At 45.2% G+C, this 26,692-nt stretch overlaps 1 protein-coding gene and 1 pseudogene across 1 annotated transcript in view; one reads left to right on the top strand and one right to left on the bottom strand.

Annotated features, from left to right (window-relative positions):
* Nucleotides 1-26,692, top strand: part of LOC106611209 (rho GTPase-activating protein 5) — an 80,125-nt gene that overhangs the window by 6,433 nt on the left and 47,000 nt on the right. Inside the window, exon 3 of the mRNA XM_082955737.1 lies at nucleotides 959-1,109. Within this exon, the coding sequence (XP_082811863.1) occupies nucleotides 959-1,109 (151 nt within the window). The remainder of the gene's footprint in view (nucleotides 1-958; nucleotides 1,110-26,692) is intronic.
* Nucleotides 18,234-19,539, bottom strand: LOC106611210 (high affinity 3',5'-cyclic-AMP phosphodiesterase 7A pseudogene; annotated as a pseudogene).

Genomic DNA, 26,692 nt, shown 5'->3' on the forward strand with positions numbered 1-26,692 from the left:
AGAATTGTCTGCTCTCATGATTACTATAACACAGATTCAGAATGGTCTGCTCTCATGATTACTATAACACAGATTCAGAATGGTCTGCTCTCATGCATTGAAGAAAATCAATGTTTGAACTATAACACTGAGAGTAAATGTGACTTGTACTTTCTGTTGAATGTTGCAACATCACTTTCTCCTGGACAAGCATGCACTCCCATTCCTTAGCAATTATCATGGGATATAACACAAGCAATGACAACATAATCACGGTTAAATATGACCGCCATAGTTGAGGAGTGAGAGGAGAATTGGGCATCCCACTGTATTGTAGTCTGGTCTGTTAAAGGCATTTGGAGGAAGGCAGGGTTCCCAGGGTGTGGAGGAAGTGCACTGAGGCATGTCCCAAATGTCACCCTATTGTCACCCTATTCCCTATATAGTGTACTACTTTTGACCAGAGACCATAGGGCATTGGTCAAATGTAGTGCACTATATAGGGAATAGGGTGCCATTTGGACCATAAAAGCTGTCCACTTCACATTTTCACTACAGTACTGTACAGTAGGTCCACACTCACAGTGACGTTTCAAGGAGCTTGCTTCATTCTTAATTTTGTAAAATGATTTTGTCTGCACATAACAGGACAATCATACACAAATGTTTTGGCTTAAAGCCAATCTTCATATATTAGAATCCTGAATTGTTTTCACTACAGTAGCACCACTGCCAGTAAGTATACTCTCATTGTTTGAACATTTTGCTGTCTTTGATAATCAGGCAACAGAACATTAACAAAAAAACCTGGGAACAAAATGTTAGTTCTCGCAAGGTGTTTTACACTTTTCTTTTTCAATTAGAGCTTAAGTCTTGTGGAGAATGACAACTCTTTTGAAGAATTGAAATTGAAAGAATGAACTTTATTTCTGTAGTTTGTTTTGAAAACGATGCTATTATGTTTTCCTTCAATTCACAGCCAAAATCCAAGCCCACAAAGCCTTTGTACCCTCCCACACGGAGGAATTGGGAGAGCCATTACTTTGGTGTTCCTCTACAGAACCTGGTCACCCCGGACCGGCCAATCCCCTTGTTCATTGAGAAGTGTGTGGACTACATTGAACGCACTGGTAGGTTATTTTCTATCAGTTCTCCCTCATCCCTGATTTGAGTTGTTGTTACTATTTGACTGTGTGTGGTGTGTGGTGTGTGGTGTGTGGTGTGTGGTGTGTGTGTGTGTGTGTGTGTGTGTGTGTGTGTGTGTGTGTGTGTGTGTGGTGTGTGTGTGTGTGTGTGTGTGTGTGTGTGAGAAAACATAGGCTACCCCAAATATGTATGCTATTTGGTCGGAATTCACTTGAGCCTTTTGTGGCTGCTGCTAACAAAATGTGGCATTCATTCATGCTGCCTTTTCACTAATTAGCTGACAGTTCTTGGGATTTCAGTTGTGTGATAATATGATAACCCCTCTGCTCCAACTGACTGGCATGACCTTTATGACAGAACGTCATTGTGGTTGAGTTTACTGTTATTGCATTACAAACCACTGATTTCCAGAAAGAGAGAGGATTCATTTATTACAGGTATTGTATGATTCCTTTTTAGATTCCCCGCCTGTTTGTATCGACTTAACTTGCGTAACATGTGCTTAAGCTCTTACTTAGCGCACTTGATCCTTTTAATTGTTGGATCTCATGTAATGTTAGGGGTTAATCTAGTGATTCATTCGGCCCATGGGTTTTAAACAAGCGTATACACTGACATGCCAAGCTACATTTGTTCACAATCCTTTAGTAGTTAAACGTAGCATTGTAGCAATATTGTTTCCCCTTGCAGTGACTCAAAGGGCTTGACTCGCCTTAGTTTCTGCAAAGTGCATCAGTCGCCAGATGTAAGCCATGACTGGAGAGAGAAGACTCCTCTAACTGCTTACACACTCAATTGAAGATTTCATTAAACGCTTCCTTTTCCCCCACTAATAAATTGTGTTTAATGGGGGGCAGAAGAGGGGAGGGCGATGACTGGGCATGGTGAATGATTAACTGGAATTTGATGTTGATGCATTTTGAAATCTCATTGGCCATTATTCTCTCAGCACTTAGCCTAATGCTAACGCCGACCAATATTTTGAATGCAGCAGCAGAAATCTCCCTCTAGGTTATTTGTAATGATATCTGATTTGTAAATATGCAGTTTACCGTACTGTCTGGAACTGGAAATGATATAATATCTGACTGCAGTGAACCCTCAATGCAGCATTATTTTTATGTATTTTCTAAATAAAAAAAAGGTGGGCTTTCCATTTATTTTGGGGGGGTTGAAAGTAATCTCTGAACATATGTTAAACCAAGCTCAGTAAAAAGCGGAATATTTTTGTTTGCTATGAAGTCAATGGAATAGAGTAAATTCTTTCCAGTAGTAGTCATTGGCAACTTCCTGCTTGCTAGGCTATTGGTATAAGAGGCATCTTTCCCCCCCTACTTCGAGAGGTGAATCTGCAGGTAAGCATTTCATTGCACTGTGTACTCCATGCATATCATGTGTATATGATGAAAAAACGAACTTGAAACCTGAACATGACCGCCGTGTTCAATGGAAACATTGACTGGTAGGCTACTCATCAATACCCAGTGAGTGAGAAGCCTGAGGTCTCAGACAAGCCAACATTGTGGTGAATATCAAAGAGGTGAATTTCACACAGATCTGAGTAGCCTAGTTTGTGGCAGGTTTACATGCCTTTGAAGCAGTAGGCTGTGTGGCAATGAAACAAGCCCAGCACACTGCTGTGTGGCAATGAAACAAGCCCAGCACACTGCTGTGTGGCAATGAAACAAGCCCAGCAGACTGCTGTGTGGCAATGAAACAAGCCCAGCACACTGCTGTGTGGCAATGAAACAAGCCCAGCACACTGCTGTGTGGCAATGAAACAAGCCCAGCACACTGCTGTGTGGCAATGAAACAAGCCCAGCAGACTGCTGTGTGGCAATGAAACAAGCCCAGCACACTGCTGTGTGGCAATGAAACAAGCCCAGCACACTGCTGTGTGGCAATGAAACAAGCCCAGCACACTGCTGTGTGGCAATGAGACAAGCCCAGCACACTGCTGTGTGGCAATGAAACAAGCCCAGCTCACTGCTGTGTGGCAATGAGACAAGCCCAGCACACTGCTGTGTGGCAATGAAACAAGCCCAGCACACTGCTGTGTGGCAATGAAACAAGCCCAGCACACTGCTGTGTGGCAATGAGACAAGCCCAGCACACTGCTGTGTGGCAATGAGACAAGCCCAGCACACTGCTGTGTGGCAATGAAACAAGCCCAGCACACTGCTGTGTGGCAATGAAACAAGCCCAGCACACTGCTGTGTGGCAATGAGACAAGCCCAGCACACTGCTGTGTGGCAATGAAACAAGCCCAGCTCACTGCTGTGTGGCAATGAAACAAGCCCAGCACACTGCTGTGTGGCAATGAAACAAGCCCAGCGCACTGCTGTGTGGCAATGAAACAAGCCCAGCGCACTGCTGTGTGGCAATGAAACAAGCCCAGCACACTGCTGTGTGGCAATGAAACAAGCCCAGCACACTGCTGTGTGGCAATGAAACAAGCCCAGCGGTGGCGATGGTTATAGACTTTTAAAACATTTCAATCAGTTTTTTTGTATCGTATTTTGGACCAGAGTGAGGCTCTCTCTCAACTAGCCTACCTTTTGTCCCTTGCAGTGAGTAGGATTCACCATCTTCATCGAATGTTTTCATCATTTATCTGCAGATAGTTGCCAAAAAGCCTACCAGTGTGCAAATTAGGGAGCCAAATAAACGTCTCTCTTACCGATGCAATTCGATAGGCTACTGACGAGTTACTCACTTTAACGTCACTGTCTGGCAAGTCCTGATGGACTTCATATCGAAATTACAAAAGAGATCTTTAGCTCACATGTCCCGATGTGATACCATGGACATATAACTAAGTTGTATGATTTATGAATGGCAAGGATGTATATGAGATTGACTTTATTCAGTCAGTTCAACACCATTTATAAACTAGTCAAGCTTACTGTTCGTCAATCAAAGCACAGTAAGCCTACGTGCAAGCACATCGTGGCTGCATATGAAACACGCAAAAGAAAATAGATGAATGTGCCAGAAAACAATAGGCTATGTCGATTTCGACATTATATGGGACATGCAAATTGACTCACATAGATAATGAAGGAGCATGGTGCTCTCTCCCTCCGTGTAAAGACATTTGACTGTACAGCTGAAAATGAGTGTGTAACTGGCGGTATAGCTGACAGCCGGCGCTAGTGGAAAACACTGTCATACATCTTCACGTGTCAGTCATTGTGTCTAGTTTCTAAATGTTTTCTTTCTCTACCTGAAGAGACTACTCATTCAACAAGTTTGCTTGTTTCTTGCTGTCTGTGTGACCCTCACTTGATTGTAGTGACTGGGGGATGAGGGGCTTTGCATGGTGTTGTGGACACTAGAACTGGTAGAATGGGGATGGAGACCTGAGAGAGAGGCCCTGCTGCTGCTGCTGCTGCTTTAATGTCTGTTTCCCTACAGACCAGGCTCACCCAAATACTGTGACTTCTATTAGTTTTAAATGACAAGGGCCTGACATGACTCAGACAGGGCCTGGATTTAGCTCTGGGGGCCTTAGTTTCAACTGGACTGGAAGTTCTGTGCTAATAAAATAGTTCTTATAGGTATTAGGCTATCATCGTATCACTGAACATAACATACAACAGCACAGTGCTGCAGAGTGCAGGAAGAGGGCAGCTGGCTTCATCAAGAGTCTGAGGAATGCTGAAGCAAAATGAGCAATCACATTCAATTAACAGACACCCGTTGCTTCCCATTTTCTCTCTCCATGTCTCTCTCTCGCTCTCTCTTGCATTTTCTCTCTCTCCTGCCGCTATGGACGTTCTCATCTCTCCACATCACAAAATGGAGGAAAGGAAAAGAGAATGAAATAATGACTGACTGCACATATGTGCATAAGAAGCATGTTCAGACGGACACGCAGACTAGTAGTTAGGCTTGGGTCACAGAGAGAGAGAGCAGAATAGAAAGAGGATTGGGAGGCCCCGGTGAACAACTGAGCAAGAGGACAAGTACATTAGAGTGTCTAGTTTGATAAACAGATGCCTCACAACTCCTCAACTGGCAGCTTCATTAAATAGTACCCGCAAAACACCAGTCTCAACGTCAACAGTGACAAGGCAAAGAAAAAGCCATATCTCAGACTGGCCAATAAAAAGAAAAGATTAAGTTGGGCAACTCTGCCGAGAAGGCCAGCATCCAACATCCTGGAGTCGCCTCTTCGCTGTTGACATTGAGACTGATGTTTTGTGGGTACTATTTAATGAAGGACTTGTGAGGCGTTTGTTTCTCAAACTAGACACTCTAATGTACTTGTCCTCTTGCTCAGTTGTGCACCGGGGCCTCCCACTCCTCTTTCTGTTCTGGTTAGAGCCAGTTGGCTCTGTTCTGTGAAGGGAGTAGTACACTGCGTTATACGAGATCTTCAGTTTCTTGGCAATTTCTCGCATGGAATAGCCTTCATTACTCAGAACAAGAATAGACTGATGAGTTTCAGAAGAAAGTTCTTTGTTTCTAGCCATTTTGAGCCTGTAATCGAACCCATAAATGCAGATGCTCCAGATACTCAACTAGTCTAAAGAAGGTCAGTTTTATTGCTTCTTTAATCAGGACAACAGTTTTCAGCTGTGCTAACATAATTGCAAAAGGGTTTTCTAATGATCAATTAGCCTTTTAAAACGATAAACTTGGATTAGCTAGCACAACGTGCCATTGGAACACAGGAGTGATGGTTGCTGATAATGGGCCTCTACATGTCACGCCCTGACCATAGAGAGTATTTTATTCTCTATGTTGGTTAGATCGGGGTGTGACTAGGGTGGGTGATCTAGGTTGTTTTATTTCTATGTTGGCCTGGTATGGTTCCCAATCAGAGGCAGCCGTTTATCGTTGTCTCTGATTGGGGATCATATTTAGGCAGCCATTTTTAGGCAGCCATCTTGTTTTCTTTTTGTGTAGTTGCCTGTGAGCACTCCAGAACGTCACGTTTCGTTTGTTCGTTTATTGTTTTGTATTTGCTGAAGTTTCACTTTATAATAAAGATGTGGAACGCTACGTACGCTGCGCCTTGGTCCAGTTCGTACGACGATCGTGACAATACACCTATGTAGATATTTCATAAATAGATCAGCCTTTTCCAGCTACAATAGTTAACAATGTCTACAATATATTTCTGATAAATGTTATGTTATTTTAATGGACAAAAAAATAGCTTTTCTTTCAAAAACAAGGACATCTCAAAGTGAACCCAAATCTTTGGAAAGGTAGTGTACATGTGTGATGGGATGTATAGAAATTATAGAAATTATAGACATAATGGACAGTATGTGGATAGAATATTTAGTATATCTGTAGAATACATTGGATAGAATAGTGTATATACACAGCAATAGTTGAATAGGATGGCAATGACTAGAATACAGTATATACATATGAAATTAATAATACAGTATGTAAACATTATTAAAGTGACCAGTGTCCCATTATTAAGGTGAGCAGCCTCTTAAGGTGCAGGGTTGAGTAACCGGGCAGTAGCCAGCTAGTGATGGCTATTTAACAGTCTGAAGCCTTGAGATAGAAGATGTTTTTTAGTCTCTTGTCCCCAGCGTTGATGCACCTGTATGGACCTCGCCTTCTGGAAGATAGTGGGGGTGAACAGGCCGTGGCTCAGGTGGTTGATGTGTCCTTCCTGTGACATCAGGTGCTGTAGGTGTCCTGGAAGGCAGGTAGTGTGCCTCCGGTGATGCTTTGGGCAGACCGCACCACCCTCTGAAGAGCCCTGCGGTTGCGGGCGGTGCAGTTGCCGTACCAGGCGGTGACACAGCCCAACAGGATGCTCTCAGTGGTGTATCTGTAAAAGTTTGTGAGGGTCTTAGGGGGCTTAGCTTAATTTCTTCAGCCTCCTGAGGTTGAAGAGGCGCTGTTTCGCCTTCTTTACCACACTGTCTGTGTGGGTGGACTATTTCAGATTATCAGAGATGTGTACACTGAGAAACTTGAAGCTTTTCACCTTCTCCACTGCGGCCCCGTCGATGTGTGGATGGGGCATGCTCACTCGGCTGTCTCCTGAGGTCCACGATCAGCTCCTTTGTTTTGTTGACGTTGAGTGAGAGGTTATTTTCCTGGCACCACTCTCTCAGGTCCCTCACTACCTCCTTGTAGGCTGTCTCGTCATTGTTGGTAATCAGGCCTACTACTGTTATGTCGTCTACAAACTTGATGATTGAGTTGGAGGCATGCATGGCCATGCAGTCATGGGTGAACAGGGAGTACAGGAGGGGGCTGAGAACGCACCCTTGTGGGGCCCCTGTGCTGAGGATCAGCGAAGTGGTGTTGTCACCACCCGGGGGCGGCCCGTCAGGAAGTCCAGGACCCAGTTGCACAGGGTGGGGTTCAAACCCAGGGCCTCGAGCGTAATGATGAGCTTGGAGGGTACTATGGTGTTGAAGGCTGAGCTGTAGTCAATGAACAGCATTCTTACATAGGTATTCCTCTTGTCCAGATGGGATTGGGCAGTGTGCAGTGCAGTGGCGATTGCATCGTCTGTGGATCTATTTGGACGGTATGCAAATTGAAGTGGGCCTAGGGTGTCAGGTAGGGTGGAGGTGATAGGATCCTTGACTAGTCTCTCAAAGCACTTCATGATGACAGAAGTGAGTGCTACGGGGCGATAGTCATTTAGCTCAGTTACCTTTGCTTTCTTGGGTACAGGAACAATGGTGGATATCTTGAAGCAAGTGGGGACAGCAGACTGGGATATGTCTGAAAAACACTCCAGCCAGCTGGTCTGCACGTGCTCTGAGGACGCGGCTAGGGATTCCATCTGGGCTGGCAGCACTGCGAGGGTTAACATGCTTAAATATCTTACTCACGTCGGCCTCGGAGAACGAGAGCCCACAGTCCTCGGGAGCGACATGCGTCGGTGGCACTGTGTTATATAACACAAAAGAGATTATTTCACAGAAAATAATGTTTGTTGAGTTTTGTCATAGTTTAAAGTGATGCTCTCATGTCTCGTCATTGAGCAGCCCAAGCGGAGCCGTTGCTTACACACACAGAGCACATGCAGCCTGCAGGGAGCGGGTGACACAGTGAGGAGCAGCGAATAGATTTACTAATGCAGTTATTTCAAATGTTGGTTTTCGGAACAGAAGCAATTGGGCCTGGGTAGGGTACGGCCTGAACGTCGCGGGCATGGGCTCTACGAAACATAGAAGATCATTTTAATTACACGCTCACCGTCGGTTGTACAGAGCAAGAGGTAGAGTCAGCTAGAGTGTGCAGCTTTCTGAGAATCACTGGCATAGAAGGGCAGGTTCGAAGTGCAAAGTCTTGTATGGTGATTTGACGAGGCTATGCAACTTTTTTACAGACGGGGTGTTTCGATAGCTATGATGCAACCGTACAGTAAATTATGATATTTGGAGACTAGAAATACACGTGAACATTTATTTGGTGTAAAATTCCCCTTTAACCCACAACAGATGGATGAGGGGTCACAATACAGGACAACTGTCTTCTCTAAGTAACATTTGTGTACATAAAACGTAGGTTATACAGTAAGTAAAGGAGATGAGTGCATTGGTATTCCGTGAGCATAACGGATTTACTCCTACATTTGTTACACACAAGTAACTGAGACCAAACTTTATTTTGAAATATTGACCTGGTTAGCGCTTCTGTATCAGCCTTCATGTTGAGGCCTCACCTCAGTATGTCCTGATCAGTAGGGTCTCAGAACAGATCACCGGTATTGTAATGTTACTAACAGACACCAGGCAAGATGCTGATCAGTAGGGTCTCAGAACAGATCACCGGTATTGTAACGTTACTAACAGACACCAGGCAAGATGCTGATCAGTAGGGTCTCAGAACAGATCACCGGTATTGTAACGTTACTAACAGACACCAGGCAAGATGCTGATCAGTAGGGTCTCAGAACAGATCACCGGTATTGTAACGTTACTAACAGACACCAGGCAAGATGCTGATCAGTAGGGTCTCAGAACAGATCACCGGTATTGTAACGTTACTAACAGACACCAGGCAAGATGCTGATCAGTAGGGTCTCAGAACAGATCACCGGTATTGTAATGTTACTAACAGACACCAGGCAAGATGCTGATCAGTAGGGTCTCAGAACAGATCACCGGTATTGTAACGTTACTAACAGACACCAGGCAAGATGCTGATCAGTAGGGTCTCAGAACAGATCACCGGTATTGTAATGTTACTAACAGACACCAGGCAAGATGCTGATCAGTAGGGTCTCAGAACAGATCACTGGTATTGTAACGTTACTAACAGACACCAGGCAAGAGGCTGAGCAGAGAGAGGACTCAGAGCAGTTCACAGATACATTATTAGACTGTAGTAGTGATTTAAATAGTTGGATGGCTCACAACTTCCGAGGTACTTATTGTTGGAGCCAAAGCACAGAGAGAGAATCTGCCGCACATTTTAATTCACAGGCAATAAAGATATAACACCAGGTAAAAAAAAACCTAGGCGTTATTTTAGATTCTGAACTAAATTTCAAATCACACATTAGGAATGTGAACAAAATAGCTTTTTACCACCTGAGGAACATTGCCAAGGTGCAGCCGTTTCTCTCTCAGGCTGATACAGAGAGACTCATCCATGATTTTATTACAAGCAGGCTTGACTACTGTAATGCTCTCCTGTCTGGTCTACCCAAGAAAGCCATTGGTCAACTACAAAACATACAGAATGCTGCAGCACGGGTACTGACCAAGACCAGATGGACAGGACATATTACACCGGTTTTAAGGTCTCTGCACTGGCCGCCTTTGAGTTTTAGAATTCATTTTAAGATTCTTCTAAGAGGCCTGCAGAGGCCTTTAGTTATTATGCCCCAGCCTCTGGAATAGCCTGCCAGAGAACCTGAGGGGGGCCGACACTGTGGACATATATAAAAGAGATCTTAAAACATATCTTTTTAGCTTTGCTTTTCCTTAGGGTGCTTTTAATCGTTCAGTTTTTGTCATTCTTTGGGATTTTATTTTATGTTTGTTGTGTGGTAAATATTTCAGCTTTTATTTTCATAGTTTTTTCCTGTGAAGCACGTTGCGTTGCATTCCATTTCTGAAATGTGCTGTATAAATAAAGCTTGATTTGATTTGATGCAGTTAAAATGACCATATGCTTTTTCAGGATTCAAAGTGACTTTATGCTGAGTGGAAAAGCATCAGTCAGCTCTTTCACAATAGTGTATGCATGAGTGTGTGCACACTTAGCCTCTGGATCTGAAGATGGGGCTGCGGCTTCCTGTTTAGCATTCTCTTCAGCCTCAGGGATTACTCTGCTCCTCAATGGGTCAATGATTGTCAGGCCCCAGTCATGCTAGTCTCTGAGTTAATCACGCTAGCCGTCAATGTCAAACAACAGATTTCGCCCTCAAGAACACTCACTGTACTACAGTCAATATTGAATAGGAAATAGTCAAATGTTTTAAATATATATTGTAACTTATTCTTATCTAGGTTTATTATATATTTTGTTAGTCTTCTGTCTCTGTCTCACTCTCTCTCTCTCTCTCTCTCTCTCTCTCTCTCTCTCTCTCTCTCTGTGTCTCTGTGTCTCTTTCTCTCTCTTTCTCTGTCTCTCTCTCTGTCTATCGCTTTCTTCTCTCGCTCTCTCTCTCTCCCCATAATGCCCTGCAGCACATTGCCGTTGAGCCTCGGTGGAATTAGATGTTCAGGTGATTTGTTACGGCCCATCCAGGCAGGAGTTTTCAGGTAGGGCCTCAGTAAGCCAGACCCAGGGGAGAGGGAGGAGCTGTGGAGCCATGTTTCCTGGTTAGTGGTGAGCCAGGCCCAGGAGAATAGAGCTGGAGGGAGGAGCACTAGTAGGGCCATGATCAGATCTATTAGCCAAGCCTCCCTTTGATTCCAGCTCCAGCAGTAGCCTCTGGGGCTTGTTAAGCTTCATTGCAGGCCTTGTGCTCTGGTACTGAGACTGGGCTCTGCTCTGTGGGGTAGGGCTCTGCTCTGTGGGGCTAGGCTCTGCTCGTGGGGTGGGCCGCCGTGGGGAGGGCCGCCGTGGGGCTGGCTCTGCCTGGGGGTAGGGCTCTGCTCTGTGGGGCTAGGCTCTGCTCTGTGGGGCTGGGCTCTGCTCTGTGGGGTTGGGCTCTGCTCTGTGGGGCTGGGCTCTGCTCTGTGGGGCTAGGCTCTGCTCTGTGGGGTAGGGCTCTGCTCTGTGGGGCTAGGCTCTGCTCTGTGGGGCTGGGCTCTGCTCTGTGGGGTTGGGCTCTGCTCTGTGGGGCTGGGCTCTGCTCTGTGGGGCTGGGCTCTGCTCTGTGGGGTTGGGCTCTGCTCTGTGGGGTTGAGCTCTGCTCTGTGGGGCTCTGCTCTGTGGGGCTGGGCTCTGCTCTGTGGGGTTGGGCTCTGCTCTGTGGGGATGGGCTCTGCTCTGTGGGGTTGAGCTCTGCTCTGTGGGGCTCTGCTCTGTGGGGCTGGTCCTGCCGTGGGCTCTGCTCAGTGTGGTTGGTCCTCTGCTCTGTGTGGTTGGTCTCTGCTCTGTGTGGTTGGTCTCTGCTCTGTGTGGTTGGTCTCTGCTCAGTGTGGTTGGTCTCTGCTCTGTGTGGTTGGTCTCTGCTCTGTGTGGTTGGTCTCTGCTCAGTGTGGTTGGTCTCTGCTCTGTGTGGTTGGTCTCTGCTCTGTGTGGTTGGTCTCTGCTCTGTGTGGTTGGTCTCTGCTCTGTGTGGTTGGTCTCTGCTCTGTGTGGGTGGACTCTGGTCTGTGGAGTTGGGCATGACATGGCAGGCCCTGTGCTCCAGATAGCAGCCTCTGGGGCATTGCTCTGCCCTGTGCTGTGCCTGTAAGTACCACCTGCCTGGCTCTCTTCCCTCCTGTCAGATGGGCTAAGACTCACTTCCTGCTCTGCTGACTCTCCCCTCCATCCCTTCCTCCCTCCATCTACTCTTACCCCCCCACACCTCCTATGACACTAGGGATCTGTGTCCCACCAGACTGATTGATTTGTCATTTGACACAAACAACAATCATTTATGCATGGGGCTTCTCTCTCTAAACTAATACTGGAACTGACGATCTGACCTCTGCTTTGCTGCTGTTGTGTTGTCACTTTTCTTCCCCTGACGGATGTTACTCAAGCACCTTGCTGCAGACCAGCTGCAGCTGGGGAAGTTGTGATGATGCGGCAGGCTGCTTTATCAAGGTCTTGGCAGACAGGGCGAACGCTTAGCTGTCCATGTTGAACAAAACAATCTCCTGTTATTCCCTTTGGCAGTGTGTTCTGCTTTCTCCCCTCAGTGTGGGGCCAGGGAATGTCACAGAGGGAGCTTGAGTGAGTTGGATATGACAGAGCTGTCGACTCTACACAAATCAGGTCCCGTTCTTCTCTAGCTGTGGCTGCAAGCAAGCTGGGCTGGCTGGTGATAGGCACTCCTCCACCTCCACCTCCTCTAGCCTGGTGCTGGCCCTAGGAGGCCCCGGTGTATAACAGCAGGCATGGGTCTTGTTCAGTAGAACACACAACGCAAAACAAAAATCTATATTCCTATTGCACAAGATCAAGTGGTGCCCCCTTGTTTCACTCCTATTCAAAACATTTTCTCCCTACGGAACACAACCCTGTTCTAAGCTGCCTGCCAGTGCCACCGTCCCTCCCACAGGCACCGGGGGGGGGGGGGGGGGGCTCCGCTGCCTCTTCTGCTGCCCATCACGTCAGCCTCATAATGGCAGAACAACACAACACTGCCTGAACAGAATACTCCCTGCAACAGGCGCTAAACACTGGCTTATGTTCCAAATGGCACCATGTTCCCTACATAGTGTACTAATTGTAACCAGAGCCCTGGTCAAAAGTGGTGCACTACATATGGAATAGGGTGCCATTTGGGACGCAGTAACTGTACTGTGGCTCCATCAGTTCCTGTTCTCTGTTCTTCAACAATTGTTGGTATGTCAGCCAGGGCCAAATAACCCTGAGCGATGTACTAACACACGCTCACACACACACTGATACACTATAGAACATGTATTCTTGTTTATGTAACAGTTTTCATGGCTCTATGCTTGAAGTTGAGGGGCCCTGGCATCGTGGCTTGACTTGTAGTCCTTCCCATATCACACAGTTAGCCAGCATAGCTACTTCACCCCAGGTATGAATGCTTCTCAGGGATGCTGGAGTGAAGTGCTTGAATGTGCGGATCATTGTGTTATACGCCTCTCTAACACTCCTAACGTGATTAGCGTTAGACCTGTGTGTGTGTGTGTGTGTGTGTGTGTGTGTGTGTGTGTGTGTGTGTGTGTGTGTGTGTGTGTGTGTGTGTGTGTGTGTGTGTGTGTGTGAATGAGAGAGTACATTTGGCACTTTTCAGACAAATCCACCAAACTACTCAAATCAAAGTTTAACAGGTGTCGACCTTACAGTGAAATGCTTACTTACAGGCTCATACTTTTCTAAGCTGCCAGCAAAAAAGAAAAGTATTGAGAAAGTTTAAGGAAGCAAAAGAATGTAGCCTAGCTGTTAATCAGAAAGTCATTCTGTCAATGTGACGTCAACGTCAATATCTATGGCTAATGTCATCAAAACATGAAGTATATTCCCCTGTAGATTATCAGCAAGGCCTTATCATACACTGTGTTCCTATTAGGTCAACTTTAATAAACTGTTTAGAAGAATTCAGATTTGTCTTATTACAAGCCTTTTTTGTTGCTAGCATAATAATCCATCACATTCTATCCCATTATATCCAGGCCAGGATTTTTAATGGGCCACACAGCTGTTCATCTTTTACAATAAGACAACTCATGTAGCTTTGGTTTTCTACTGCTGTCCCTGGTGAGAGAAGAGAGGTAGAGAGAGAGAGAAAGATAGGGAAAGAGAGAGAGGGACAGAGCGAGAGAGGGACAGAGAGAGAGAGAGAGGTGTAAGGAAAGTGGAACAGTGATGTACATCTTTCTCATTTACTGTCACACACACACACACACACACACACACACTGCAAATTATTATGCAATTGCTACAGTTTGAGAAGTAAAGGGTCTATTTTTAAAATGTGCCCCATCTGTTCATGATAAATTTGAGATGAGTTGAATCAAATGATGCGATGGTGGTTGTGTCAGTTTGGCTCAGAGAGGGGGAGATGTCCACCACTACAGTCTGGCAGGAGGAGGAGGAGCTGTCTGACTGCATGCATCTTAAATGGCACCCTATTGCCTACATAGTGCACTCACTACTTTTGACCAGAGCCCGTAGGGTTTGACCATAATGAAAAGTAGTGCACTTATAGGGAATAGGGTCTGACTGACCGTAGTCTCACTTGAGGATTGGTCCCAGGCTAACACCTCAGACAAGCTCCAGTGATCACAACAACACACAACAACAAGCCACTGGAAAACTTCATGAACACTTAGTTAATTGATAGACTATGCCTTGATCCCAAATGGCACCCTATACCCTACATAGTGCACTACTTTTGACCAGAGCCCTATGACACAGCCTATACAGCAACTAGAATATGATTTTACACTGACGACTGGCCTGGAGCTCAACAATTTGCTCAGTTCTTCTACCCTGGTCAGCTTACCAGACTTCTCATTATGGATTCCGTTACCCATCTCTCTTCCTTCCTCTCATGATTAGCCAGTCTCTGCCCAGGTTTCCTGTATAGCTGAGTCAGTCCAGACAGCCCTGTATCATCCCTGACAGAGAGAGGGAGGGAGAGAGAGAAAAAGAGGGAGGAGAGAGAGAGAGAGAGAGAGACAAGTAGGGGTAGAGAGATGAAGAGAGGATAGGGGGAGAGAGAGAAAAAGAGGGAGGAGAGAGAGAGAGACAAGTAGAGGTAGAGAGATGAAGAGAGGATAGGGGGAGAGAGAGAAAAAGAGGGAGGAGAGAGAGAGAGACAAGTAGAGGTAGAGAGATGAAGAGAGAAAGGGAGATAGAAGAAGTTCATGATAATGACTGCCTCCTCTCCTCTAGTCAGAGCAGTAGCAGCATGAGGGACAGCACTGTGCTGCAGGCCCCAGATAAGAGCTGCTGTGCCTCCTCTCCTCCCTCCATCCCTCCCTCCTTCTGCTTAATCTTCTCCGGTGCCAGTGGAGCTGCTTTCTTACAGCCCGCTCCGCTGTATCTGTACACATTCCTGTGTGATAACACCTTACGTCCACAGACAGACAGACACTCAGACAGACAGCGCTCTGCTCTGGCAACTGGGCTTGACGTCTATGAGCTCATCCTTCACTCCTTTACTCTGCTGCTACCTCCCAAATGGCTCTGGATAAAAGTAGTGCACTATATAGGGAATAGGGTGCCATATGGAATGCAAACTGGATTAGGGTGTGTTCACTCAGCCCCAGCGAGGAGAGAAGCAGTCATGTGTCTTGTCTATCCAAGCTTGTGGTCCAAGTTTAAATTGTTTCAACACTGGCCTGCTGGGTTATTTGACCATTTTACTACAAACGGTAGAGACCAAATGGCATTTGATAATCAATGATGAGGTAATCTTGCTTTGCTCGAATGACAAAAGACTCCAGCTAGGACGCTTAGTTCTAATTGTGCCTACTAGAAGAGTCCTGTCTGGCTGGTCCTGGATATTGAGTCAGTGTGGCTTTAGTGGAGTTGAAGGTGTGTGTGAGGAATGGGTGTCTGGATATTGAGTCAGTGTTGAAGGTGTGTGTGAGGAATGGGTGTCTGGATATTGAGTCAGTGTTGAAGGTGTGTGTGAGGAATGGGTGTCTGGATAATGAGTCAGTGTTGAAGGTGTGTGTGAGGAATGGGTGTCTGGATATTGAGTCAGTGTTGAAGGTGTGTGCGAGGAATGGGTGTCTGGATATTGAGTCAGTGTTGAAGGTGTGTGCGAGGAATGGGTGTCTGGATATTGAGTCAGTGTTGAAGGTGTGTGTGAGGAATGGGTGTCTGGATATTGAGTCAGTGTTGAAGGTGTGTGAGGAATGGGTGTCTGGATATTGAGTCAGTGTTGAAGGTGTGTGTGAGGAATGGGTGTCTGGATATTGAGTCAGTGTTGAAGGTGTGTGTGAGGAATGGGTGTCTGGATATTGAGTCAGTGTTGAAGGTGTGTGTGAGGAATGGGTGTCTGGATATTGAGTCAGTGTTGAAGGTGTGTGCGAGGAATGGGTGTCTGGATATTGAGTCAGTGTTGAAGGTGTGTGTGAGGAATGGGTGTCTGGATATTGAGTCAGTGTTGAAGGTGTGTGTGAGAAATGGGTGTCTGGTTGCTCATCTATTCCCTTTAAAATGCACTACTGTTGCCCAAAGCCCTAGCACTACGTCAGAAGTAGTGCACTATATAGGGAATAGGGTGCCATTTGGGACACAGACTAGTCCCCCCCTCCCCCGCATTGCATCTTGGGCTGGTGATTTATGGGCACAGAGGGCTGCAAGGAAGGACAGTTATTAATGCACTAGGCTGGAAATTGATGAGTCGGCTCGGATGCTCTGGTCTCTTGACACAGTGCAGTTACTGTTAGTGCTGCTGGAGGATGGGCTACTACTGTAATTATGCCTGCCAGGCCTTTTGGCCCTGCTCAGAAGTAAGTATATGAAATAAGGTGCTATTTAGGATACACAAAGCACTAGCCTGAGCCTCCGCCTCTCACCGCGGAGGATGGAATAGGGCTCCTAGACTATTCCACACATGATAGATGACAGAGTAGATACTACCTACAAACAACCAGAACATTGCAATAGATTTGGCTGTGATGTTTGGGTTCAGTCACCACCACAACAGTCAAGGTCATTTGGGCGATAGTAGCTTCCTTGTTTTATTTCTCTGACTGAATTAGTTGAGGCCTTGTGATGAATGGATTTAATAAAACACAGTTTATTTTTAAACCAATTTCCTGTGGAGTGTGGATGGGAATCTGTGGGCTGCTGCTGCTACTGGTGTAGGATAGCATTAGATCAGGAGGATGGGGAACGCGGGCAGTGATAGTGAAGACCCAATTTGCTCAACCCTGTCCCCTGACTGGTTTTACACAGCATATTTCTCATACCATTGTTACCTAGAAGAGTTTGGCTTCTATTTGGTTTCAATTAACAGTTTTGATGCCGCATTTGTTTGGCCTGGAATTGAAACTAGGGGGATTACTGACAAGCCTACAGGCTACATTATTTAAGCCTAAACTCTATATATATATATTTGTGTTCAACAACATTATGGAAGCAGTGGTAGAGTACATCTCTAGCTAACTGCTGACCTTTTGTACTAGCATCATGTGACAAGCAGAGGCCAGGTTAGTGGATTGTATTGTTTCCGTTGCAGCAGATAAAAGTTAGTCATCAAACAATCCAGGCAGCTGCCCGGCAGTTAAACTAAACGCTTTAGTGGATTGTTCCACTGTTTCTAGGACGTTATGACGTTGTGAGGAACTACCGGTCACGCCCATCCAAAAGGATATCAGAAGTTTATCTACCGCTGGAGGTCAGATTTTGAAATGCAAAGATTCTAGTGCTGCCATCAGTCTGCTACACTATTTACGAAAGTTGTAGTTGTAAGGAGAGCTTATGTTCTGTACTAGCCTGGTCCCAGATCTGTTTGGGCTGTCTTGCACCTGCCAACTCCTGACAATGAACATAGGAGTTAGCATTGGCAAGATGGCAAAAACAGATCTGGGACCAGGCTAACTTTATATAGTGATATGTAGAACATGATGCTAATCACTTAATCAAGTGCTCTGACTCCTAGACAGAGACATAATGGGAGTAGTAGTATTGGTAGTGGTAGTAGTATTGGTAGTGGTAGTGGTAACAGCAGCCTAGTGGGGCGGCAGGTAGTCTAGTGGTTAGAGCATTGGGCCAATGACCGAAAGGTTGCTAGATCGAATCCCTGAGCTGACAAGGTAAAAATCTGTCATTCTGCCCCTGAACAAGGCAGTTAACCCACTGTTCATAGGCCGTCATTGTAAATGAGAATTTGTTCTTAACTGACTTGCCTAGTTAAATAAAAAAGGTAGTAGTAGTAGTAGTAGTGGTAGTAGTGGTAGTAGTAGTAGTAGTAGTAGTGGTAGTGGTAGTAGTGGTATTTGTGGTGGTTGTGGAGGTATTAGTAGTAGTAGTGGTAGTGGTGGTAGTAGTACTGGAGGTGGTGGTGGTAGTGGTAGTAGTAGTGGAGGTGGTGGTAGTAGTACTGGAGGTTGTACATTTAAGTCATTTAGCAGACGCTCTTATCCAGAGCGACTTACAAATTTCACTCTTTCTCACCTCACCGTGGGCGCCAGTCATGCTTGGCATGTCATGACCCTTTGCTTCCCTGAGGTAATACTTTGGAGTTTGAGTCTTTGGTGGCAGGAGTCCTCTGTTCCTCTGAGACCCTACTAGAGCTAGCCTCCTGCTTGTCCTTCCTCTCCTTCCAGCCTTGCTTGTTCAGGCTCAGGTGGCTCATCATGGTCATGGACAGCCGTGTGTCAGAGAAGCGTGACCATTCCACAAAGAGAGGCTCTACCACGTACGCCATGAAGCCAATCTGTATATTGGCAACCGAGTTGGATTGCCTGTCACAGAGTGGGGTTACTTCAAGATTATGTTTCCGCTCAATGTCACCTTGGTGGAAGAACTCCTCCGTCACTTTCTCGCTCCACTGTTTGCTGAGTTTCCACGGGCGGCAGGGGTTGCAGATGTCCGCACACTTCAGAGCCATCTGAAGGATAAAGTGTCGATGTCCTCCGTTAGTGAGGCAGAGCTCTCCCTTGTCCAAGTGTGTCCTGAACTCTGAAAGATAGTCATTCTGCCTGCTGATGTCCGTAGCCAGAATCAGGGATCCAAGCCTCTCCTCCATGTTCAATCTGTCTTCAGTGGGGAGGTGGGACAGCAGGTCTGATTCACGGAGCAGGCCCACCGCAGACTTCCAGTGGTGATTCTCCAAAACTGAGCTATTCTTGTACAGTGCTGCAAGGTAATGGTCCGTTTTGATGAGGAAAGGCTGGTTGACACCTGGATGGTCCAGATCATGGGTGGCAGCAGCAAGCAGACCCAGCAGGATATCACAGGAGGTCAGCGTCTCAGCAAGCTTGGGCTCCTGCAAGTAGCAATACATGGCCTGAGTCACATCTGCAGCGTGGACTGCATTGTGGTAGGGGTTCTGGCAGTGGTAGTCCTCTTGAATCATGACTAAAAATCTCCTAAGTTTAACCATGTCCAACTGGAAGAGCTCAATTAACCCATACGTGTTGAATAAGTGAAAGGTCAGGTTGACGAGGCTGTTCCGTTCGTAAGTCTGTCAAACAGGAAAATATCAAAGTTCCAGTTTCCAACCTTCTGCAGCATTAACTTGGCTTGACCTGTGAAGTCATCGTCAAGGATGTAGCCTAGAGGGTTGGAGGCTGGGATGCCGTGAAAGAACCGTGACGAGTGGAGGTACCTCTGAAAGCTCAGCAGCCTTCGGACATTCCTGGCAGACACAGGCCGCGCAGCCTCAGGTCGGGCTATGGAAACATAAGTACAGAACCATTTACATTAGCTATGGTTGAAATGCACTGACTTTCTTTTAAAGCTAAGCCAAGTTTATATAGCTAACAACTGAATCCATTTCCAGTAAGAGTAACATCATGCTTTGTTGCATTATCTTTCAAGAAGATGTCTATATTTTCTTTATTTTCCATAAAGTCTACTTTCAAGTTGCAGTTAGCTAGCTAGGTCACATGTTGTAGTAGTGGAGGTGGTGGTAGTAGTAGTGGTGGTAGTAGTACTGGAGGTTGTAGTAGTGGAGGTGGTGTTAGTAGTAGTGGTAGTAGTAGTGGTAGTAGTGGTATTAGTGGTAGTAGTAGTGGTAGTAGTGGTATTAGTGGTAGTAGTAGTGGTATTAGTGGTAGTAGTGGTGGTAGTAGTAGTGGAGGTGGTGGTAGTATTAGTGGTGGTATTAGTGGTAGTAGTAGTGGTAGTAGTGGTAGTAGTAGTGGTAGTAGTGGTGGTAGTAGTGGTATTAGTGGTGGTAGTAGTAGTCGTATTAGTGGAGGTAGTAGTAGTGGAGGTAGTAGTAGTGGAGGTGGTGGTAGTAGTAGTGGTGGTATTAATGGTGGTAGTAGTGGTATTAGTGGTGGTAGTAGTAGTGGTATTAGTGGTGGTAGTAGTGGTAGTAGTAGTGGTAGTAGTAGTGGTAGTAGTAGTGGTAGTAGTAGTGGTATTAGTGGTGGTAGTAGTAGTGGTATTAGTGGTGGTAGTAGTAGTGGAGGTAGTAGTAGTGGAGGTGGTAGTAGTGGAGATAGTAGTTTTGTTCTTATTGTCTTTGGCTGCAACCTTCTTCCCAGTTATTTGACTAAAGTGCAGGCAGGGTCACTTCCAGTCAAAAACCTTGGCCCATTTTTGGACATCGATTTTGGCCGATTACGTGGAGGTAGTAGTAGTGGAGATAGTAGTAGTGGAGGTGGTAGTAGTAGTGGAGGTGGTAGTAGTAGTGGAGGTAGTAGTAGTGGAGGTAGTAGTAGTGGAGGTGGTAGTAGTGGAGATAGTAGTAGTGGAGGTGGTAGTAGTAGTGGAGGTGGTAGTAGTAGTGGAGGTGGTAGTAGTAGTGGAGGTAGTAGTAGTGGAGGTGGTAGTAGTGGAGATAGTAGTAGTGGAGGTGGTAGTAGTGGAGATAGTAGTAGTGGAGGTGGTAGTAGTAGTGGAGGTGGTAGTGGTAGTGGAGGTAGTAGTAGTAGTGGAGGTAGTAGTAGTGGAGGTAGTAGTAGTGGAGGTAGTAGTAGTGGAGGTAGTAGTAGTGGAGATAGTAGTAGTGGAGGTGGTAGTAGTAGTGGAGGTGGTAGTAGTGGAGATAGTAGTAGTGGAGGTGGTAGTAGTAGTGGAGGTGGTAGTAGTAGTGGAGGTAGTAGTAGTGGAGGTGGTAGTAGTGGAGGTAGTAGTAGTGGAGGTAGTAGTAGTGGAGGTGGTAGTAGTGGAGGTGGTAGTAGTGGAGATAGTAGTAGTGGAGGTGGTAGTAGTAGTGGAGGTGATGTTCAATTAATGTGTAGTTAGGGAGCAGGACAATGGAACATCCGGCTTGTAGAACACATCTAAATTCGGATAACTTCCCTATTGTGCTTCCCTCCCTCAGTTGAGTTCATTTTGTTCTTATTGTCTTTGGCTGCAACCTTCTTCCCAGTTATTTGACTAAAGTGCAGGCAGGGTCACTTCCAGTCAAAAACCTTGGCCCATTTTTGGACACCGATTTTGGACGATTACATTGCACTCCATGAGGAGACTGCGTGTCAGGCTGTTACGCAAGTTTAGCAAGAAGCCAAGGTAAGTTGCAAGCTAGGATTAAACTTATCTTATAAAAAACAATCAATCTTAACATAATCACTAGTTAACTACACATGGTTTATGATATTACTAGTTTATCTAGCTTGTCCTGCGTTGAATATAATCAATGCGGTGCCTGTTCATTTCTCATCGAATCACAGCCTACTTCGCCAAACGGGTGATGATTTAACAAGCGCATTCACGAAAAAGCACTGTCGTTGCATCAATGTGTACCTAACCATAAATGCCTTTCTTTAAAATCAATACACAAGTATATATTTTTAAACCTGCATATTTAGTTAATATTGCCTGCTAACATGAATTTATTTTAACTAGGGAAATTTTGTCACTTCTCTTGCGTTCTGTGCAAGCAGTCAGGGTATATGCAGCAGTTTGGGCCGGCTGGCTCGTTGCGAACTGTGTGAATACCTTTTTTTCCTAACAAAGACCGTAATTAATTTGCCAGAATTGTACATAATATTGACATAACATTGAAGGTTGTGCAATGTAACAGCAATATTTAGACTTATGGATGCCACCCGTTAGATAAAATACGGAACGGTTCCGTATTTCACTGAAAGAATAAACGTTTTGTTTTCAAAATGATAGTTTCCGGATTTGACCATATTAATGACCTAAGGCTCGTATTTCTGTGCGTTATGTTATAATTAAGTCTATGATTTGATATTTGATAGAGCAGTCTGACTGAGCAGTGGTAGGCAGCAGCAGGCTCGTTAACGTTCATTCAAACAGCACTTTCCTGCATTTGCCAGCAGCTCTTCGCTGTGCTTCAAGCATTGAGCTGTTTATGACTTCAAGCCTATCAACTCCTGAGATTAGGCTGGTGTAACCGATGTGAAATTGCTCGCTAGTTAGCGGGGTGCTCGCTAATAGTGTTTCAATCGGTAACGTCACTCGCTCTGAGACCTTGAAGTAGTTGTTTGCTGCGGCTTTTGTGGAGCGATGGGTAACGCTGCTTCAAGGTTGGCTGTTGTCGATGTGTTCCTGGTTCGAGCCCAGGTAGGAGCGAGGAGAGGGACGGAAGCTATACTGTTACACTGGCAATACTATAGTGCCTATAAGAACATCCAATAGTCAAAGGTATATGAAATACAAATGGTAGAGAGAGAAATAGTCCTATAATTCCTATAATAACTACAACCTAAAACTTCTTACCTGGGAATATTAAAGACTCATGTTAAAAGGAACCACCAGCTTTCATATGTTCCCATGTTCTGAGCAAGGCACTTAAACGTTAGCTTTTTTACATGGCACATATTGCACTTTTACTTTCTTCGCCAACACTTTGTTTTTGCTTTATTTAAACCAAATTCAACATGTTTCATTATTTATTTGAGGCTAAATAGATTTTATTGATGTATCATATTAAGTTAAAATAAAGTGTTCATTCAGTATTGTTGTAATTGTCATTATTACAGATAAATAAATTGTCTGATTAATCGGTATCGGCTTTTTTGGGTCCTCCAATAATCGGTATCGGCGTTGAAAAATCATAATTGGTCGACCTCTAGAACTGACAGGTGCTGTGAACATAGAAATATAATGAGTAGAACATGATTATGCTAGATAGATTCTATGGCTGTGACCTGCATGTCTGTATCTACAGTAAGTCGTTAGACTGGGCTATTTAGCCCTAGCTCTGTCTTAGTATGATGCCTTTGGTCGCTTCTCAGAATAGACCCTAACAAACATTGAATGGCTTTTTAGTTGCTTCTAATAGTGGTTACAGGAAACATAGCTTAACTGGCTTCTAATGAAATAGTAGTTACAGGAAATATGAACATAAGTCATGAATGACAGCATTAAGAGGGAGTCAGTGTTACACTCTGCACTATAAAGTAGAAGCTCTTATCTCTATCTTATCATGCATGGAAATGTCCCCAGTGCTTCTCGTAAAGCAGCTGCTCTTGTGTAGTGTTTTCTGTGTGTGTGTCAGGAGGGGCCTAACACCACACACACACACACACACACACACACACACACACACACACACACACACACACACACACACACACACACACACACACACACACACACACAAATACACACTCTTTCAAACAAATTGCACAAGGGCCGTTTGGGGAGGAAATTTACGCTTTCCATTCCCATAAGACACTGCTGTTCATTTCATAACTAAGCTTGGGCCGTGTCCCAAATGATCAAAAATAATGCACTATATAGGGAATAGGGAGTGTGGGATTCATCTGGATTTCCACTTGCCATTTATCGTTCCCCTCTACCTGTACCCCTGTGCTTCACTATATATTACATTCAGCTCCTACCGTTCCCCTCTACCTGTACCCCTGTGTTTTACTATATATTACATTCAGCTCCTACCGTTCCCCTCTACCTGTACCCCTGTGCTTTACTATATATTACATTCAGCTCCTACCGTTCCCCTCTACCTGTACCCCTGTGCTTTACTATATATTAAATTCAGCTCCTACCGTTCCCCTCTACCTGTACCCCTGTGTTTTACTATATATTACATTCAGCTCCTACCGTTCCCCTCTACCTGTACCCCTGTGCTTTACTATATATTACATTCAGCTCCTACCGTTCCCCTCTACCTGTACCCCTGTGTTTTACTATATATTACATTCAGCTCCTACCGTTCCCCTCTACCTGTACCCCTGTGCTTTACTATATATTACATTCAGCTCCTACCGTTCCCCTCTACCTGTACCCCTGTGCTTTACTATATATTACATTCAGCTCCTACCGTTCCCCTCTACCTGTACCCCTGTGCATTACTATATATTACATTCAGCTCCTACCGTTCCCCTCTACCTGTACCCCTGTGTTTTACTATATATTACATTCAGCTCCTACCGTTCCCCTCTACCTGTACCCCTGTGCTTTACTATATATTACATTCAGCTCCTACCGTTCCCCTCTACCTGTACCCCTGTGTTTTACTATATATTACATTCAGCTCCTACCGTTCCCCTCTACCTGTACCCCTGTGTTTTACTATATATTACATTCAGCTCCTACCGTTCCCCTCTACCTGTACCCCTGTGTTTTACTATATATTACATTCAGCTCCTACCGTTCCCCTCTACCTGTACCCCTGTGTTTTACTATATATTACATTCAGCTCCTACCGTTCCCCTCTACCTGTACCCCTGTGCTTTACTATATATTACATTCAGCTCCTACCGTTCCCCTCTACCTGTACCCCTGTGCTTTACTATATATTACATTCAGCTCCTACCGTTCCCCTCTACCTGTACCCCTGTGTTTTACTATATATTACATTCAGCTCCTACCGTTCCCCTCTACCTGTACTCCTGTGTTTTACTATATATTACATTCAGCTCCTACCGTTCCCCTCTACCTGTACCCCTGTGCTTCACTATATATTACATTCAGCTCCTACCGTTCCCCTCTACCTGTACCCCTGTGCTTTACTATATATTACATTCAGCTCCTACCGTTCCCCTCTACCTGTACCCCTGTGTTTTACTATATATTACATTCAGCTCCTACCGTTCCCCTCTACCTGTACCCCTGTGTTTTACTATATATTACATTCAGCTCCTACCGTTCCCCTCTACCTGTACCCCTGTGCTTCACTATATAAAATGATTATATAAACACACTGTGCCATCACATCAGTAGTCTAAGAGAGGACCTGCTCTGACATGTTGTAGCATCTCAGGAATGTGTACTGTAGCTAGCTAGTCCCACACTGTGTGTGTGCCTGTGTGTGTGTGTGTGTGTGTGTGTGTGTGTGTGTGTGTGTGTGTGTGTGTGTGTGTGTGTGTGTGTGTGTGTGTGTGTGTGTGTGTGTGTGTGTGTGTGTGTGTGTGTGTGTGTGTGTGCCTGTGTGTGTGTGCCTGTGTGTGTGTGTGCCTGTGTGTCCGTGCCTGTGTGTGTGTGTGTGTCCGTGCCTGTGTGTGTGTCCCTGTGTGTGTGTGTGCCTGTGTGTGTGTGTGTGTGTGCCTGTGTATCCGTGCCTGTGTGTGTGTACTATAAACTGCCTCAACGCTGCTCAGCTCTGTGTCTGAGACGCGCACACACACACACACACACACACACCACACACACACACACACACACACAGTGCCTGCATTATTCTGCTGGTCAGATGCTCCCCAAGTGCTGTCCCCAGATTAGCTGTTGAGACTGACAACTATCCAACCGGCAAACTGATACTGCAAACACGCTATTGTGTCTCATCATGCAATGATGAATAGAAACATGAACCATGAATATATTATGGACAATGTGAGGGGAGTTGAGATTGTATAGACAGGTTAGCTGACAACGTCATGAAAACAATGCACACGCTTAAGTGGGGCAGAAGGCTGTGTGCTGCTGTGATTCTGGATGGCCAGATAGCTAGCAACAATGACAACAAACTGCCATGTGGAGAATAGTAGGTGGCTCATTTCAGTTAGTTATATCTTGTTCTTGATTCAATGTCTTGTTTACAATAAACATTGGACACTAAATATAATTGACATGTTGTCAACAGTCTAAGCCAACCCCGTCTGTTTTGCCCCATAGTTGCGCAATGCGTCGGTTTTGTTGCTAAACAACCAACCTGTCCTATAACACTTAGAGTACTGTCCAATTATATGGTCAATCCCTGGTCCTATCACACTTAGAGTACTGTCCAATTATATGGTCAATCCCTGGTCCTATCACACTTAGAGTACTGTCCAGTTATATGGTCAATCCCTGGTCCTATCACACTTAGAGTACTGTCCAGTTATATGGTCAATCCCTGGTCCTATCACACTTAGAGTACTGTCCAATTATATGGTCAATCCCTGGTCCTATCACACTTAGAGTACTGTCCAGTTATATGGTCAATCCCTGGTCCTATCACACTTAGAGTACTGTCCAATTATATGGTCAATCCCTGGTCCTATCACACTTAGAGTACTGTCCAATTATATGGTCAATCCCTGGTCCTATCACACTTAGAGTACTGTCCAATTATATGGTCAATCCCTGGTCCTATCACACTTAGAGTACTGTCCAGTTATATGGTCAATCCCTGGTCCTATCACACTTAGAGTACTGTCCAATTATATGGTCAATCCCTGGTCCTATCACACTTAGAGTACTGTCCAATTATATGGTCAATCCCTGGTCCTATCACACTTAGAGTACTGTCCAGTTATATGGTCAATCCCTGGTCCTATCACACTTAGAGTACTGTCCAGTTATATGGTCAATCCCTGGTCCTATCACACTTAGAGTACTGTCCAATTATATGGTCAATCCCTGGTCCTATCACACTTAGAGTACTGTCCAGTTATATGGTCAATCCCTGGTCCTATCACACTTAGAGTACTGTCCAATTATATGGTCAATCCCTGGTCCTATCACACTTAGAGTACTGTCCAGTTATATG

The sequence above is a fragment of the Salmo salar genome, chromosome 09 (assembly GCF_965601325.2).
Source record: "Salmo salar chromosome 09, fSalSal1, whole genome shotgun sequence".
In the NCBI taxonomy this organism is placed as follows: Eukaryota; Metazoa; Chordata; class Actinopteri; order Salmoniformes; family Salmonidae; genus Salmo; species Salmo salar.